At 41.5% G+C, this 19,308-nt stretch overlaps 1 protein-coding gene across 1 annotated transcript; it reads left to right on the plus strand.

Moving 5' to 3' along the window:
- Positions 1-1,639: 1,639 nt before the first annotated feature.
- Positions 1,640-4,955, plus strand: LOC133141833 (lysozyme C-like). Its single transcript, XM_061262607.1, has 4 exons — positions 1,640-2,728; positions 3,212-3,370; positions 3,645-3,723; positions 4,580-4,955. Exons 1-4 carry the CDS (start codon positions 2,599-2,601, stop codon positions 4,644-4,646), a joined length of 435 nt encoding a protein of 144 aa, XP_061118591.1. The 5' UTR covers positions 1,640-2,598; the 3' UTR covers positions 4,647-4,955.
- Positions 4,956-19,308: the final 14,353 nt, after the last annotated feature.

Raw genomic sequence — 19,308 nt, forward strand, 5'->3', positions numbered from 1 at the left:
AGTCACTTCAGTCAAACAAACACTCGCCATAGTGGCTACGAGTGTCCTATCAACTTGTGCTTTTCAGGAAATTTAGCTGGCTGGCTATCATCCCTGGAGTTTATAGCTCATTTGGCCAAACACTTTTGCTTAAAACTACCTCGGAAGTCGGCGAGATTCTAGCGCAATTTGAGCTCTTGGGCTGGAGATATGCAGATTCCAGATACTAGGGAGTGAGAATGACATTCAATAGGTCATGTTAGACACCATTTGGGATTTATTGAACAGTTTTATTTTTAATGTAGTCCATTTCGTTTTATTACAAGTCAATTTAATAATCTTCCATATCAAATTACCGAATTGTTGCTCTGTGAGGAAATTCACTCTAAATACGAATAGAGTGCTGCCCTCTAGTGGATAACGTTAACGTTAGATAAAGCCAACTGGAACCATATTTTTACATATTTTATATTAAATATATTGAATAAAACTACATATGATAAAGAAAGTGTTATCTTATCTTTTTTATATGCTAAACTTGATTAAATTGGTGATTACCTGTTGAAGCTGTAGAAGAATGAAAAATGTAAGCTAAACAAAATTGTTTTTAACTACATAATTAAAATTTAATTTGTTCTCTCTATTGGTGGAATTAAAATCAAGTTACCTTGTGTTGTTGTTCAACAGCTGACCCCATAATCTACAGCCTACTTGAGTCATTTTGTTCTTGCACTGCATCCTGAAACCGTAATGACAAGCTGCCTGTGGCTCACCTCACCTGGTTACCTGGGTCTCAACAGGGTGCTGATTTTAAGGGGAAAACAAAAACCAGCAGACCCAGTAGAGCTCCAGGGTTGGTGACCAGGGTTGGTGACCTCAGCTCTACGGTCTATTTGACTGTGATTGGACCCAGAAATCTAACTTTCTCATCCAGTTTACGCATGTCTCCATTCAGAAGCACATGCTAATATAAGTAGGCAGTACTGTACCGTATGTTGAGTAGACAGTACATATTTTAAGGACACAGTAGTTAGTAACCTGTTTTGGACATGGCCCAAGGGGTAGACAGGCTGAGTTCCTGGGTGGAAGAAATACATGTCAGGACTTTCTAGGTCAGATTTCTATATCCTGGACTTTCCACCTGTTCTTTAAGATGCTGTATTTTGTATACAGTGTTACTGTATCTTGGCAGCGCTTTTTGATACATGCCTTCAAGAGATTTACTTAGTTACTCCCATGCTATTCAAACCAGGGTGCCACAAAAAAGTGCCAAAATGGAAAGTAAATATTTTTCTTGAAATAATATTGAAGGACTTCAATATCTCCCTTTAAAAGTAAACAAGTTTAATGCCTTCATATGAATTTGAAAACTGCTGAACAGTTGGGCATGTGTGTATCAGCTTATTGGATTGGTGTGAACCTGCCACACCTGTATTTCTTCGTCATTTGATTTAAGATTTCCAATGAAGCAAAGGTTATGTAAAATCAACAGGGCAAAGTCTGGTGTCAAATGTAGCAGTGCTGGCAGCTCTGACTACATCATCCATCCTGAACCTAACTGCCCCCACACCTCTTCAGCTTAGAGCCCAAAACCAGCCTGCTCTAGCTAACCATGAAGGGGTCCTCCAATCCTATTTCTTCTGGTGCATTCACTGCACATGTGGGAAAGTTGGAACTCGAATAAAAGGGCAACATAATTAGTATGACTCCAACCATACCATGTTCATGCATGCTCAGAATAACGCATGTCACCAAAAAAAACCCCACAATGTTCAGCTTTGATGCTTTTGTTGTCATCTGGCAGTACTCATTAATTTATCATTAATAGGCATTCACAACATTAATAGGCATTCAATAGGCATTCAATAGATGATTTAAGATTGGTTACACTGCTGCCTCACAGCAAGGAGGTCCTGGGTTTGAATCCCGGTCGGCCGGGCCTCTCTGTGCGGAGTTTGCATGTTCTCCCCGTGTTCGTGTGGGTTTCCTCCGGGTACTCCGGTTTCCTCCCACAGTCCAAAGACATGCAGGTTAGGCTGATTGGAGAGTCTAAATTGCCCGTGAATGGTGTGTGTGCCCTGCGATGGACTGGCGTTGGACCTTTCGGCCAATGTATGCTGGCATAGGCTCCAGCCCCCCTGTGACCCTGTTCAGGATAAGCAGGTTAAGATAATGGATGGATGGAAAAATATTAATACCAAGAGCTTTGCATTCTACTGTATATTAATTAAAAATAAGAAATAAGATATTTTAAAATATTAAATAATGTGTTTTTTTGACCAAAATAAAATGCATTAAATGTACGCCTACTTCAACAATGCACAGCTTGTCTTAATCAAACCTCTGCCAAACATATTTGTTATATGGACATTTTTATCACTGTGTGATACAGTGGCTAATGTATGCCTGACAAATATTTGAGGTGTGACTCCTGGCAGATCAGACATAATGATAGACAGGCGGAAGGACCTCTAATTTTTCAGAAGTTAAACCACGTTCAAATAATCACAGAACCAACCAGTAACAACTGAAGTTCATTTGGATCCTTTCTCTAATCATGAGGCTATTTAAGCGGTGGTGTACGGAAGGGTCACATTCAGAATCATCCTCCCTTTCAGAATGAGGGTTCTTGCGTTTCTCCTGCTTGTGGTCGCCGCGAGCAGCCACAAAGTGTTTGAGCGGTGTGAGCTGGCGAGGGCGCTCAAGAATGCAGGAATGGACGGCTACCACGGGGTCTCCCTGGGAGACTGTGAGTACTAAATAACCTGAGGGGATAATAAACAGAGGGGATGGACGTTTTGGGGCGGTTGTAATAAAAGGTGTATAGATATTGAGTGTGGTCCAATGAAATATGATACATGTCTCAAAGTAAGTTTTAATGCTGTTTTAGAAGATCAGCAAACTAATTTGACTGGAGATTCATTGTCATGACTATTGTTTAGCCTTATGATAATTGTTGTCATGAATTCTGTTCAATCTGTAAACTGTATTATTTCCTTTTAGATCTCTTCTTAAGAAGATACATCATGGCTTAATTGAATAAGTATGTTTATGCTCTTGGAGTTTCTGTCTTTTTATCTGACTCCAAGCCATGAGCTGAGAAATGCACCATGGAAGGTCTGCATTATGTGCTGTAGAAAGCTGTTTGGTTTTGAATGGCTCCATGTCACACAGGTATAAGGGGCATCTGTGAGAGAACTTTGTACAAATGTTGGGGTTCTTGCCATCCCAGGGGTCTGCTTGTCCAAGTGGGAGTCAGACTACAACACTGGCGCCATTAACCACAACACTGATGGGTCCACGGACTACGGCATCTTCCAGATCAACAGCCGCTGGTGGTGTACCAACGGCAAGGGCCGAACTTCTAACGCCTGTCACATCCCCTGTTCCAGTAAGTGGGGGCTTTGGCATCAACTAATGATAACTACTGAGAAATGAATCTGTACAGCTTTGCTAACATATTTAAAAGTAAATAAAAGTTAATTCTATGCTTAATTGCAGCAATGTATTTGTACATTCATGACTCTCAGTTCAAATTAAGGTTTAGTAGTCCAGTTCATTAAACAGTATTTTTGGGTAATTCTTCTGTCCGACTGAACATACTTCTGTCATAAGTTCCTTTTTTCACGCTCTCTCCTTCTCTTTTCCCCTTTTCCTTCTGGTAGAACTGCTCTCCTCTGACATCAGTGCTGCGATTACGTGTGCCAAGCGTGTGGTCAGAGATCCCAACGGGATCAGAGCTTGGTAAGAACCCGTTCTGGTCACTCTGTTTGAGCGACATTACATTATGCTCATGTCCAGAATGACATCCACAGATTACAATTTATTATATATGTGTTTAACCTGACACAATCCAAATAATTGTCTCAAGGGAAGAATGGCAGTTTCAATAATACTATTTAAATTATATTCAGTGAATTACTGCATAGACCATTGATTTCAGAATTTAAAATTGTGTAGCTCAGTTGAAGAGGCACATCCACTCACTGAGCACCTGTACACCTATTTATTCATGCGATTATTTAATCAGCCAATCATGAGGCAGCAAAATCATGCAAATACTGGTCAGGAGCTTCAGTTAATGCCCACATCAACGGAATGGCAATCGTGGCATGATTGTTGGTGCCAGATTGAGCTCCTGAGATTTTCACACATAATAGACTCTAGAGTTTACTCAGAAAAAACATCCAGTTAGCAGCAGTTTTGCGGGCAGAAATGTGTTGTTAATGAGAGGTCAGAAAAGAAGGGCCAGACTGGTCAAAAATATGTCTAATAAATACCTAATAAAGCGCTCATTGAGTTTACAGCACCTAGTTGTGAGTGTGTGAAAAGCACTCAAATCAGGACCTGGCCCTTATTTTGTACTGAAACATTCTTCTCATTGTCGCACCTTCTGAAAATGCTCGCTCTTTCACCAGTGTAATTTCAAGCATGAAATGTTGAGGATATTATGTAAAATATTCAGCTGTAAAAAATGAGCGAATGAGTGGATCACTGCTGCCTCTTGTCTCGTGATGATGTTGTGATGATGTCGTGATGATGTCGTGATGATGTCGTGATGATGTGATGTCGCCCTGCTAACTGTCACTTATCCCGCCAGGGTGGCATGGCGGCACCGGTGTCAGGGGCACGATGTCCATAAGTACATCGAGGGCTGCGGAGTGTGAGATCGACACCCAGAGAGAAGCACCTTTTCCCCTTCCCTGTCAGCTCTGTGATCACTCTCTTCTGATATTCAACGGTGAAACACTCCTGATTCCCTTGCTTGTCTGCATAAAAATTCTGAAAAAGTATAAATAATTTGTGTGCAACACTTTAATGAGTACCTCTTGAGAAAATTGATGTTGATTATCATTTTGTTAATGATTAACATGCCATTTTGAAGCTAGCTGTATTTAGAGTTTCTTTACACACTGCCAAAAAGTTTGTGTTTTTGTTCCCCGGCTGCTTTCTCATTAAATAGTGAGTCATTGTAAGTGTTCTTGTGTCTGTATTATTTCTTTTGGATTACAATACACTTGAGCTTATGCTCCACTTGATTATGCTTTACTATAACAGCACATTAATTGACATTACCTAAGGCAGTTGTTAACATTAATTAATTAATTTACAAATACATTAACTAAGCATGGAAATAGTTAATCTATATGTTTACTACTTATGAATGTATTAGTTATATTGATATATTTTTTACATTAGAAAGCCATAGGATAAACTTGCAATTAGTTAACCATTAACAAATACATACATGTTTTTTCATTCCAGTATGAATTGACTAATGTAGTTGTTCAGATGAATGAATGATGTACAAATACATAAACAACGCCATACAAATGAACTTATCCGTAGTTAGTTAACAACTACATAGTTAATGTCAATTCATGAAACCTTATTGGAGGCGTTACCCACAACTTTTTAGTGGTTAATTGTGATGATAATTGTATTTCACTGAACTAAGATATCATTTGAATTTTCATGCCTTGGATTTCGTGTTGGGTAGGATTTCGGAATGGGTGGCTCCAAATAAAATATGTTTTCTTGCAGAATCTGCTTTCAAACTATTACATCAGCTTTCTGGAGCTCTTAATATTAACATTTTCGTAAATTTTTTTGACTGGCTAAGATTTTTTGTGTACAATGAAGGATATTTTGGCAACTCCAAAGCTCCTTGTGCAACAACAGTATGTTTCCAGAGGCTGTACATGTATTTGAACAGATTAATCATAGTGTTTATTTGCAAATATAAACAGAAATATTAGTGCTATGATCTAATATTTTCTGCTTTCCCTCTCAATATACAGTACAGACTTTTATTTAACCAGGATGGTCAAATTATAATTTACTGAACAATAAAGATCTTACATTCAGAAAACAACAATAATAACAGCAGCAACACATTTTTTAAAAAGTATTAGTAATTTCAAAACTTGATTGTCAAAAAAGGAAGTTAATAACTGTGGCTGAATTAACAACAAAGAAATTCCCTGAAAAAGGAAAGGAAACTCGTAAAAAACTGTCATAATATGGTAATAGTTTGCCATTGAACTATGACTGCTAATTAAACTGGCCAGTGTCTTTGATTATTGCTGACATTTATAACGCACATTTAGCAGACAGGTGTGATCTCCAGCCAAGAGGCACCATTCCCAGCCGGCATGGTGGATCTGATGTGCCAGCATATGGATTTATCATTGTCCCAGGATCAGTTCACTTGGTCCAGACCTCCAACCATTGCACAGCCACACCAACAACTGAGGTGTTCATATGCCCAGTACATCACCTGATTTGAAAGCACTGTGTGACTCATTCAGACATGAGCCATTCACTCAAGGATGGGGTGACCAGGATTTGTTCCACCCGAATGTGTGTATATAAGACTCCTTACCCGGACAACGTGTGTATGTGTGTGCGTGCCCTCACGGTAAACTGAAACGATAGTTAGTCTCTCAAATCTAGCATGTCTGGAGGTTGTGTGGTGCTTGAGGGAAATTTGGCGGCCATCGTGGGAAGTGGTTGTTGGACATGGTGAGAAGGTTTCACACAGTTCCTTCTATCAGCCTCACATTCTGGTCTCTTCTGTCGGTCGATTCATGAAGTCCTCAATCACCTGGTGCAGGAGCACCCATTTCTTTATTGATGCCTTTATTGCCAAACTCCACCTGCAGATATGATACAGCTTTGAGCTTACTCAAGGAGGTGTTGAAAATCACATTGACACTTTTTATATTAATGAATGCAGTGTCAATACAATTATTAGACAGAGATATTGCATTTATTAGCTTAGGTTTTTCATCTTTGCTCAGTAAGAGATGACAAATACTTTTCAATAAATTACCAATGATATGAGATAATCATCATCAAATTATTGTTTGAGAAATGGTACACGCACACACAGAATGCACACAAATTTATTTTTTTTCCATTTCCTAATTCACTCTGTACATGTATATTTGTTTATTTCATCTTAATGATAATTTAGTTTTGAAAGTTTTTGAAAGTCCAAAAATGAATTGTCATATTGTTAACTATTAATAAACATACATATCATGCCTATAAGATCTTTATTGTATATTTTACTTTGGGATTGAGGGGCAGGTCTTACCGCTTGGTTTCCGTTGCATTCTCAGCACAGAGGTAGAAGGATTTAAACTCTTCTGATGGAGGTTTAAGCTCAATAGTCGAACACCTGAATCCTTCAGTCTGCTCCCGCACTGTGTAACCATGCAGGAAGATCCCCCCTGTGACCAGAAACCAGAGCAGTGATGAGTTAACCAATAATTGTCCATCGTGTAAGTTTTGAAATTCATTGATGCACTTTTCAAGCTATTGCAACTGATTGCAAAACTGTAGAAAATGTTCAAATTGGCCAATGTATGAGGCTGCAGTGTGGGGTTTTTCTTAACATACAACTTTTTAGTCACAAAGGGTTTCTTTCTACATCAAATATAATGGTATCTTTGGTCATTTTCTACAAACATTGTTAACATAGGAGAATCAAAGGCAGTTGGCCATGAACATTTGGAGATTTTAAAGGCACTTGGGTTGTTTAAACCCGTAAAAAATGTTGTCCCATCAAAAACTCATGTGTTGCTTTTGCTTAAACATACTGTCACATCAAGGACAAAGAGCTGGAGTAAATTCAATTCAGCTCATTCAATACAGGTGAAATGAACTACAATTCAGTTAATGCACAGGAGCAGTTTGGGCTACAAAATGAAAATGTGCTGTACCAATAATCATCTTATTAGCTTGGAAAGGGAGATTCACAGCAGGGATACGCACCCATAGCATGTGTCGAGCGAAGACCGGCATAGAAGTAAAGGCATCCATCCTTCAGTATACAGTAGTGCTGCAGCCAAAAGTCCTTGTTTTTGTCCAGCTGATGCAGCAAGCCCAGACATTCAGGACTTTTGATGGCCAGAGGGGGCAGGTAGGAGTTGTGACGGATGACATCTATCCACACGTGGTTCTGAGACAGCAGGAAACAACGTGAGAGTTACCCAGTTTTTCAGCATGGAACCACAAATGGATGGTAAGAAAAAGGTAAAAAAAAACTGTGTAAGTCGCTCTAAATCCGAGTGTAGGCAGTACCTGAGGGGTCGGTCGAACAGCTCTGTCCATTGCCTCCAGCCACCTGAAACACAACAAATAGGGGTGCAAACCCTTTTTAGTGTAGGTTCTTTGGAATGTTTTTCTCAAAATTCGAAGCCATTGTTCTACAACTCTTTTGCTTTCATTTACCTGTAGTGATTGCTTCATCAGCATTTGAATGTCCTGTTATAAACATTCTAATCACGTATTTGTGATCCCACACCTTAAAGGGTTAAATTAGGGAAACCAGTTAAAGGCATATACTTGGCAGCCAGCTGATGTAACAGTCACTACTGGTAACTGAAAGTTCTACAACATTGACCTTGAATACAAAATTCATTCCAAAGAATCTGCTCTTCCTGGTGACCCTTACCATGTACACATGCAGTTCTGTAAACATATAAATAATTTCTGAAATTGAGGCGGAAAAAATGAATTACACATTCACTTACACAGACAACAGCAAGACATCATAATTAGTCCTTCAGGCATAAATAGTCCCATACTTCCGAAAGCCGTATTTTTATCTTGTTTTAATTTGTCTTTGCTCCCTTTGACATTGATGCCCACATAAGGGACAACAACCATAAACATATTTTACATACCTTTTCATGTCTTGGTTCGAAGTGGCACAGAAGTAATAGACTCGAGCACAGGACACTGGGCTACACTTGAACACAAAGGGTTTCCCCAAGCTGGTGTCAGGCCCAACTTCAGCGCCCTCTAGCTTCAGGACGGACAAAGCGCAGGTCTTGCCCTCATCCTACATAAAAGCAAAAGTACACAGCAATGCAGAAACACTGCCTGAAACCAAGCAGAAAAAAAGTTTCTTGTCCCTTGCAGTGTAGGTTTCAGAATAGTATAATGTTCTTTGAGATTAAGACCAGATATTCGTGCATGGCCCTATAGGGACAGTAATGGCTGGGTCTTATGCAGCAGCATTAATTCAATTCAATTGTATTTGTATCACTTTTTAATGAGACACTGTTACAAAGGCTTTACAGAACAAACTAAGGAAAGTTGGGCAAATACCAGGTCTCAACTCCCAAAAAGCAAGTAATTGAGGCAACAAAAACTCTTGAGAATAAATCTCAGCAGGAACCCTGCTATAGAGGGCGAGCCCATTGTCCCATCATCCCACAGCAGTACAGTAGAATGAATGGTAGCAGAAATGTAAACTATGTTGTACAAAATAAATTCTGGAAATGAGTTCTATCCTGAGAGTAGCTCTGAATATAGTAAGACACTGGTGAACTTTGTAGTGCACTGGATACAACTCAACAATCAATTAACATCTGCCCTAAATTTAAATGTAAAAACCACAAACACAGCATCATCATCATCATAATCATCAACCTCATCATCCTCATCATCATCATCATCATCACCACCATCATCATCATCATCATCATCATCATCATCATCATCATCATCATCATCACCATCATCTTCATCATCACCACCATCATCATCATCATCATCATCATCATCACCACCATCATCATCATCATCATCATCATCATCATCATCATCATCGTCATCATCATAATCATCATCATCATCATCACCACCATCATCATCATCATCATCGTCATCATCGTCATCATCATCATCATCATCGTTATCATCATCATTATCATCATCATCATCAAAATCATCAACCTCATCATCATCATCATCATCATCATGTGGTGGCAGCAGGCGGCTCACCCTCTTGCGTCTGTAGTAGTGCAGGCAGCAGTCGTGCTTCAGCACAAACCACCTCTTCCTCCAGCCCTTGAACAGGCCCGACTGGGTGCGCTTATGCAAGTACCCCCGACAGGCCGGCCACGGAGTGCTGGGGCAGCGGCTGATGTCTGAGCCAATGGTCAGAGTCAGAATGCCTGGCCCTGGAGAGGAGGGAGAGAGGGTAAGATCATTCGGTGGTTCAGAGAATGGGCCTCATGCCAGAACATTTTCATATTCTGATCATAAATTTTCATACGGAGGGCTCATCCAAGTGTGCCACATCGGATTCAACATACGCTCCTAACTTCTGAAAACTGTCCTGAATGAATGTACAGTACTGTTGGTGGGTTTCGTCAGCTAGATGGCCAACTTTATTTTATTCCTCCAAAACAGTCCGCTAAACTACATTTGTGAAAACATTTGAGGTGAGGAATAAGCAATGGAGTCGTTGAATCTTGATTCATATTTGATCTGCAATGCCTAGTTTGAAAGTTTGATCCCAGTTTTGTGAATCATGAACATGCGCCCGTCTTGCACTGTTCTATATAAAAGTAATGGAATGCGCCGCTTAAATGATTCATACAACAGGTCGGGACCACTCATAAATGTTCTTCCGACCTAAGAAAAACATTTAAATACAAGAAAATTGGTTCTCCTAAATCGCCTGTAGAAGCGATTTAAGACCAAATCTGTTCATCTGAGTGGTTCTTGCAGAAGGCCCAATATTCAGATGATCACAAGTTATCCTTTGGGTTGTGTTATTCATTGTTCTAAGAACCCAAAACATTTGAACTATTTATATTGTGTAGCAGTCTCTTATACCCTACGGTGTTTGTTTGTTAGTTTCCGTATTTTGTATTTTGTTCTCGTATATTTCTCAGTATATTTCTTCTCGATTTTGTAGTGACTTTTAAGGGATTCCTTTGAGTTTATTGCAGGGTTATGTGGATCAGCTGTTGATCAGTTTATTGGAGATTAGCTGTTAGTTGTCAGTGAGAGCAGCTGTTGTGCATTTTCCACTTGTCCAATCAGGGTGTGATGACACTCTTCCTGTCGGGAATATGGGAAGGGAATTGCATAGGCAGGTCTTCTGATCTTACCACCTCTCGTTAAACTCCCCATTGCAGCTACTGACTTCACTATAATCTTTACTGGGGCCTGGTCCAGAAAGCATGATTACTCAATGAACAGGATTAACTGCACAGTGTAAAGCCTGGAACAGCTCTTTTTACTTTGGGGGGTACCGGATTTTACTTGAGAATTTCTTTGCTGTAGTTATCAGACCAATGGCAGATGAACAGTAAAAGTACTGGAAAACTGATTTCAGGGTGTTGCATACTTTCTGATAATTTGGTCAAATACTTAGACTAATTCGTAAGACCACACCTTATGCTTTATCCTTTTCTATACAATAAAGCTAAAGAAAAACATTCTGAAGGAAATGGACGCTTTCCTACTGTCATGATCTGTGTTTTTCTCTCTCTCTATTTTTCCTTTGTCCCCTGCGTTTTCGCCTTTTTATCTCACTTTCTTTCTGTAGTTCTGTTCTGTCATTATTCTTTTCACCAGTTCATTCGTTCCCAATTCTGTGTTACCCACCTGTTAGCTATTACACCTTGTGATCTGTCTATTTAAACCTGCCTCTGTCTTACGGCATTCCTTCCGGAAGTTTTTAAGTTTTGTTTAACCGGAGTCAGGTTACCTGACCACTGTCTTCTGGATTACCCTTCTGTCTGTGTTGGAACCATTGTTTTCATATTTTGTTTAGACTCCCGTTTCTTGCCTTTTGGATGACCTTTTGTACCTCTGCCAGATCTGACTGCCTGCCTGTTTACAAACTCTTGCCTGTGACTATATCTTGGATTATCTCTGCTGTGTCTGGTATTTTTTTCTGTCTCTACACCAGGGATCATCAAATCATGGTCCTCGAGGGCCAACAAACTGCTGGTTTTCCACCCTCCCTTTACCGGGGAGTCAGGTATGAAGACATTCTAGCCAATCGGTAGCACTAATGGTTCAGTTTATTTCCCATGAGAAAACCGGAGCTGGATTTTGGCCAGGTCTGTTCCCTGTTCTATACTCTACTATCCAATAAAGATAAAAATAAAAAACTGGCATCACTTGATGTGAGCGAGCTCCTCCCACTCACCTTGCTTGGCCAGCTCTGCAGCTTCGGAATGGGATACGCTGGTGACATCGGTCCCGTTCACCGTCAGGACAGTGTCTCCCACCAAGAGTCCCGCCTCTTCTGCGGCGCCGTCTAAAACCAGACACTCCTTTTATCCCTTGACCGTCAGCTTATAGAGCAAGATACCTTCAGATTCTATCGACCTCAGCTCATGTGTGGTAAGAATTTTTGCACAAAATGGCTGCCGTGCATCACCCAGGTGCTACACATTGGTGGAGGTTGAGGCGAGTTTCCCCTCATTACAGTAAAGTGCTTTGAGTGTGAGAAAAGGCACTATATAAATGCATCTTTCTGTCTGTCTGTCTATCTTGCTATGTATCTTATGTTGGGGGCCCCCAGGATATCTTTAAACCTTGGGAGGTGGTCCCTGGATCAAAATCAGTTGAAACCTCCTGTTTTATGCAGTAGAACTGTGAACTCTACATGGGCACACACCCTTGTGCTCACCGGTTGCTGTGTACTTACTTGTGTCAACTTCCGTTACCACGATGGGTTTGGAAAACTGGATCCGGAATCCCCAGGGATAGTCCCCCATGCCCTTGCTGATCCGGACTGTCCGCTCCCGAACTGTGAGCAATGCCAAATCTAATTAAATCACATTTATGCAGCACTTTGTACAGACCAGGCTGAAGATACAGTCTCTTCAAGCTAAATAAAAGGAGGCGTTTGATTGAGGTTTTCAAATGTATAAAAGGGATTAACAAAATGAACTACAGTACATTTTTAAGGATGCATGAGGATTCTACATATAATACTGATGAAATTGATGTGACCAGTTTCATTTCATTTCAATTTAGTTTTATTATTTGGACTTTTACGACAGGGGACTTATTAAAATATGATCCTACTTGTCACGGGCCGGGGGGGGGTGCCCAAGCAGCGGGGGCCGGTGGCTGGGTGGATCTCACTTCCACGGTAAACCCAGGAGGCAGAGTGAAACGTCTCTGTGTAGAATCCCCTGTCTTCAATGTCCCGCACAGATATGTCCACGGCACGTCCATCGTCACTGTGCACTGAGTTCACTGTGCTCCCACAAATAAAAAAAACTGCCTTTAATTAAAGTGGGGTCATACAGAAGCCCTAAAATGCCATGCATTCATACATTTTATTTTCTCCATTTTCTCATGATAACGGGGTAATTTTCTTTGTTTTCTCAAGATCTCAATTATTTATGTTATTGTCACATGTGGCATGATTTCTCTGCTTCTTGGGTTGATCAATATAATTAGCTGCACCCCCTGGTGGCAAAGCACATACCTGACTCCTCTGTGATGTTGCTGGTGAGAGAACTTCCCCCTGCAGAGCTCCACTGTTTGCTCTCCTTGAAAAGCTTGCGTCTCTTTGCCCAGTGGTCCAGAACATCCTCCTGGTCTTTCAGGTCCACTGGGGGCCTTGGGCGTTCCTTGACTTCAATCTTTGCATCTGTGGAGGCTACAAAGTGAAGTCAGATAAAATAAAAAGTCTATATTTGGTTACAAACATGCTTGCCATTCCTATGGAAAAATCTATTTTTAATGTAACAGGGCTTGTCCAACTTGTATTCCTTCATTTTGTACTTTTTACTTTATTCAGATAGGGGAAAGCATAACAGATAGAGAAGTGATCACAGCACAGAAAGTTTGACGGTGGGTGATCAAACTCATAGATTTGAGTTAACTACCTGATAGGATGCACCACACAATTCCCTATCACCCCTACTTGTAATGCCATTCAAACTTAAAAGCAACAGTTGCATGACAACTGGGCCCTATATCTCACAGTACTTATCTAAAAGGTTGTCATTTAGACCAAATATTGAGTGAACATACATCTTGGAATACTTAGCCTCTTGGTTGAATCTCTGTGCTGCAGCCTTGGTTTGGAATCTGTTATCCCAGAATCATTGAATCTGTGGGAGGTCTCAGCTGTGACTACATCTTCCATTTTTACGTTTTCTTTGTCCTCATCAGTGCCTATGGAGGCACCTGGTTGTAATGTAGGCTCATCTTCCATCCCTGCCTGACACTCTGTTGGACTTATGGAAGCTTCTATCATCTCATAGTTTGGCACAAATGTCTGGATCGAGTCATTTGACTCAGCAATGAGAGATCTCCCGGGGGGGGATTTTGTTTCATTAAATACTTTTTTATCTCCATCCACCTCCTCCTCCTTTATGTCCTCTGTAGGCAAGGGCACTCCAAGGACATCAGTGCAGTCCTTTCTCTGGTTCTTCTCAGGAGTTGTCATTTCTAAGACCTTTGTTCCATTCTGAATAGACCTTTGTTCACAGCCTCCAATGATGCTGGTCATCACAGACCCTTTTCTCTTATTTGGTGTAAAGTCAGTGCTGGCGATGATTATTGGCACTTTGGGTTTGGGATTGGCTATGTCTTCCCTGAGAGTGATCGATTGGCAGCTGTTGGCGCTATCTTCAACAACGCACTCCTCAGAGCTACTCAGGGAAGGGGGCGTGATGTGGATGAACAAATTCCGTTGCTGAAGAACGAGGTCGTCCACTAAAAGCAGCTCCTCAACCTCTGGCATTTCCTCGTCAAACCCGCTCTCTGTGACCTCGCTGTTCTCCAGCTGTTCATTGCCCCGATCAGCCGCATCTGTGCATGAATTGCCGTGAGATGATGTCACTGCCATCGGGAATGGCACCATCACCTCATTGAGAATGTGTCTGCGTTGAGTGTCCTGTCCTGTGCTGAATACTTCCTCTTGACTCTCCGCAGCCCTGGATGGGTAAAAGGGGTTTCTTCTGGCATCACCACAGACAGAGCTGTTGGAGAGAAAAGTCCTGTTGCTGTTGAAGTTACTGGAGCTCACTTTGTAACCAGTGCTGCCCTCTGAGGACTTGGAGCTGTCTGTGGAAAAGAGAGAAGGTCTTTCATTGTAGAACCTGCCCAACCTCTCGGCCTGCAGCGGGAGACACTGCATGAAAAAGGGGGAAAGCATGTCTGAGGAGAAGGACTCTCTGTACGAGGGCATGCCTTCCTCCATTTCGCTTGAGGAGTCTGCAGGCCCGGGAAATGTCTGCCTCCTCTTGACCAACCTTTCAAAGTAACGCCCCGTTCCGGGCTTGGTCTCCAAAATGGCAATGCTGTTGTTGCGTGGTCTCTTGGCCTCGTTGTGGTTGTGGATGAACTCTTTGGTGTAGCTGGACCGACGCACAGGCATGCCATGTCCCAGCACCGGCAAGCTGTAGGCGTCTGAGCCAGAACGACATCCCATCCCATCACCAAGGCTCTTGCCCTTTTGCGAGTCATGGCAGATGGATTCCAGTTCCCGAGCAGTGGAGGCCATCTCTCCTCGCTCCTGATCGAAATGATCCCCAGAACTAATTTGACACAAAGCTATGGTCTCAGTAAGGTCATCCAGGGAGTTTGAACTCTTGTTGGCAAACTTGTGAGGAGGCGGGATGTCCAATATTGCCTCGCTGCTTCCTGTGTAGGTAGGTGGCTGCTCCATCACATGGTCTGACAGAGTGGACAGGCTGGAGAACCTCTCTTGGAGTATATAGTTGTGATTGTAAATATCCTCCTCACAGCAGCTGTGACAACAGACTCGCTCTTCCTGATTACTGGACTGGACTTCACTTTTCTCAGTTAAGTCAGTGTTTATCTCAGAGATGCTGAATCTATGGTTCCTTTTCTCACACTGCCTGTGGTGCTCATATGTCCTGGTGTTGTGGCTCACAGAGTAAGGCTGGTTCGGCTTTTCATTGTCAGGAGTAGCCCAGTTTTCCCACCGGCTTTTCAGGCCAGCTTCCTTCCTCATCTTCTGGTTCCTGTTCCTGACCACAAGGGTGGTTCTGATATCCGAGTTATCCGAGTGCATGACTTCGTTTATTTCCACTTCCACCTTGGATCTGTTGCACGTGACTTTAGTTGTAGTGACTGTTACCGATCTCTGGGCCTTGTCTCTGCCTGCAGATTGGCAGGAATTCTGAAACACGATTTTCGACGAGGACACTTCGCAGTCGTCGATCCTTACCGAGGTTGTGATCGTCACACCTTTGTCTGCTCCTTCTACCTCCGAGCTGGGGCTCTTCCTGTCGTCCTGGAACACACTTTCTGAGCTGTTCACTCTGAATCCTTTTTCTCGGCTGTGAGCCTCATAACCCTTGTCATCGCCCTCCTCTGAATCAGCGTAAAAACTCTCCCTTCGTAGAGAATCACTTTCCCCCTTTTCCAACTGGTCATCTTTGTACACAGCAGTGTTACTATTGGAGCTTTGGCTTTGAGGTTGGGAAGTATACTGGGATTGGCTTTCTGTAGAGGAAGAGAAAAAAAAGACATTTTTGTTAGTTGACCTTCAATCCAAGAATGCTTTTGATTGGCTATGATACTGATAACTTTACTAAAGTATGATGGAGAGGGAACAAACCCCTGTCCAGGCAGGGAAATTCATATAGGGCTACCCTTTCAACTGCGCCATATGTCTTTCTATAGAGAGGAATATTTTAGTGAAATGTATGGTTTTGTGAAGGTGAGAACACCATTCATTGGACACACAGAAGACCTATCAAATCGAATGTCTAAACTCAAAAATCTAAATGTTATCTTTTGTCCATCTTTCCAGAATCTATTAATTACAGAGAAATGAACACAATCATCATAATTGACATTATGTTGGAAAGCAAGCACAGATTAAAAAATGCACATTTGCTTTCTACTTTAAGACATTTGTTTGCGTTGGTTGCAATGACAGCTTTAGTATTCAGTAACAGCCTTTTCCCAAGACTGTAATTGATGGTTTTTGTATTTTTGCTGGCAAGCAAGAGATGTATGCGTGGTGCATGCTTCTAGTTCCAATAGGGTGAACCAAACATGAAAACAATAAAAAAAAAAATTATATGATTTTACAAAAATGGAAAAATCTGACCTCTTGAAGTGAGTGAAGTGCAGGTGCAGTATGGAACTAGAATTTAGTAAATGGAAGCTAACATGTAGTCACGTTGTTCTGTTGCTCCTCACTGGTCTGGAAGCACTGGCAGGCAGCCAGGCGTACACATGGGGACATAATGTGACTCAGACAGTAATTATGGGGATTAACCTTGACGCAGCCTGAGGTTATGCTAATGACCAGCACTCACGTTTTGTGCATCTGGAGCTCTTCCTCCTAAGGCTGTTCCTCTTCCTCCTCCTCTTACTCATGGTCAGTTGCTTTCGATGCCTCAGCACACAGTATACTGCGATGATGACAAGAGAAAAAGGACAAAGCTTAAATACCGTCTCAGTTCCAGGTTCCCTTGAGCAATGTTCCTCAAATCACTGTCCTCAAGGGCCCAGTCCTGCTGGTTTTCCACCCTCACTTTACCTGGGAGTCAGGTGTGATGACAGTCTGGCCAGTCAGTAGCGCCAATTTTTCAGTTAATTACCCGGGAGAAAATAACAAGCAGGGCCTGTTTCTTTCACAGTGTTAGCTAGTTAACCATCAGGTAGAAAGGAAAACCAGCAGTACTACTGGCATTGAGTGTCAGATTTGAGTATCCCAGACAGAGTATATGCATTACCTGTGGATGAAAGCATAATCAGCCTAATTTATACTTATTATTAATTATTAATTACCTATTCGATAAGTGCTGTATGACAAAAATGACATATTTGCAAAGGAAAAATGTGGCACACCTCTTGGTTTTTGTTATGTCACAGACAACATCATACTTTGTTGCGCAGTGTTATAACTTTATAACTGCAGATGTGCACACATGCATAATACCTGAAATTGAAGATCCCTGTACCAGTTATTTTCATTGTTGAAAATTTTCATAATCTTTATATAAATTACAGGCTGTAAATGTACAAAACCCTTGCAAATTGTAATGCTTGTAAATGTACATGTAAAACAGGGCATTTCCTGGTTCATACACCACCTGCCCACACGTGTAAACATGTTTAGAGGAATATGAAAAACTACAGTGATTCTACAAGGTAATTTGTAAACAGTTTATCCTTAGTGTCTCCAAGTCTATCCAAAATTGATAAAATAATCATCATAATAATCAGATTCTTTCCTCAGATACAGTGTTCTGGAAATTCACATCTGAAAGGTAACCAAAGCAGCATTATAAAACCTTCAATGCATGTGAAAGGTGAGGACATTTCTTTCAAAACCTGATGCGGAAAGGTTAATATATTCTTCCATTAATAGTAACATGATTACTGCAATGCACTTCTCAGTCATATCCCCAAGAAATCCACAGAATTTTTTTAATTTTTATTTAAGCTATATTTATACAGGGTAGGTTGTCTGAGCACCAGATCTGGGTCAAACAATATGTAATTGTTTTGGATTTGAATACTTTTCTATGCTTTACTGAGCGTGTCTGGTGTTTTGGAACTTATGAAATACTTTCAAAACCCCCAGATTCTGGTCCTCCTAGTTGGCTCAATTGTAGGCCCTGTGATCAATCGAGCACAGAAACGTATTTGAATCCAAAACAATTATTGGTGACATTGGCTCAGGCGGTAAGGTCAGTTGCCTGGCAGTCGGGGGGTTGCCGGTTCAATCCCGTGTGTCAAAGTGTCCCTGAGCAAGACACGTAACCCCTAAATGTTCCTGACAAGCTGCTTGGTGCTTTGCATGGCAGGCAATCGCTGTTCGTGTGTGTGTGTGTGTAGCATCAGTTGCACAGCGCTTTGGATAAAGGTGTATGAATGCCAACCATTTTGCATTTACATGTGAGGTGACAGTGCTATCCACTACACTACTATGCCGCCAAATTCATTTAATAACACGCTTGATTTTCAAATGCATAATAGATTAAAATTCTAAAAATGTGCTAACTTGGAGAAACGTTGATAGAATGTCCATGATTTACTTTTCCGGTGTTGTGGCCATGGTTCCATGTTTCTAACCACATCAGCCACAACCACAATAATCTGTCAAAAACTGAAAATCTTTTCAGTGAGAATAACTGTGTTTGAAAATTTGTTTTAGTAACCCCAAGGGGTTACTTATAGACCTGGGTTATGCCTGATGTCAAAAGTGTTCATTTTATCATCATTCATTCATTCATTCATTCATTATCCTAACCCACTTATCCTGAACAGGGTCGCAGGGGGGCTGGAGCCTATCCCAGCATACAATGGGCGAAAGGCAGGAATACACCCTGGACAGGTCGCCAGTCCATCGCAGGGCACACACACCATTCACTCACACACTCATACCCACGGGCAATTTAGACTCTCCAATCAGCCTAACCTGCATGTCTTTGGACTGTGGGAGGAAACCGGAGTACCCAGAGGAAACCCACGCAGACACGGGGAGAACATGCAAACTCCGCACAGAGAGGCCCCGGCCGACTGGGATTCGAGCTCTACATGTATACACCTGTG

The sequence above is a fragment of the Conger conger genome, chromosome 12 (genome assembly GCF_963514075.1).
Source record: "Conger conger chromosome 12, fConCon1.1, whole genome shotgun sequence".
NCBI classification, from domain to species: Eukaryota; Metazoa; Chordata; class Actinopteri; order Anguilliformes; family Congridae; genus Conger; species Conger conger.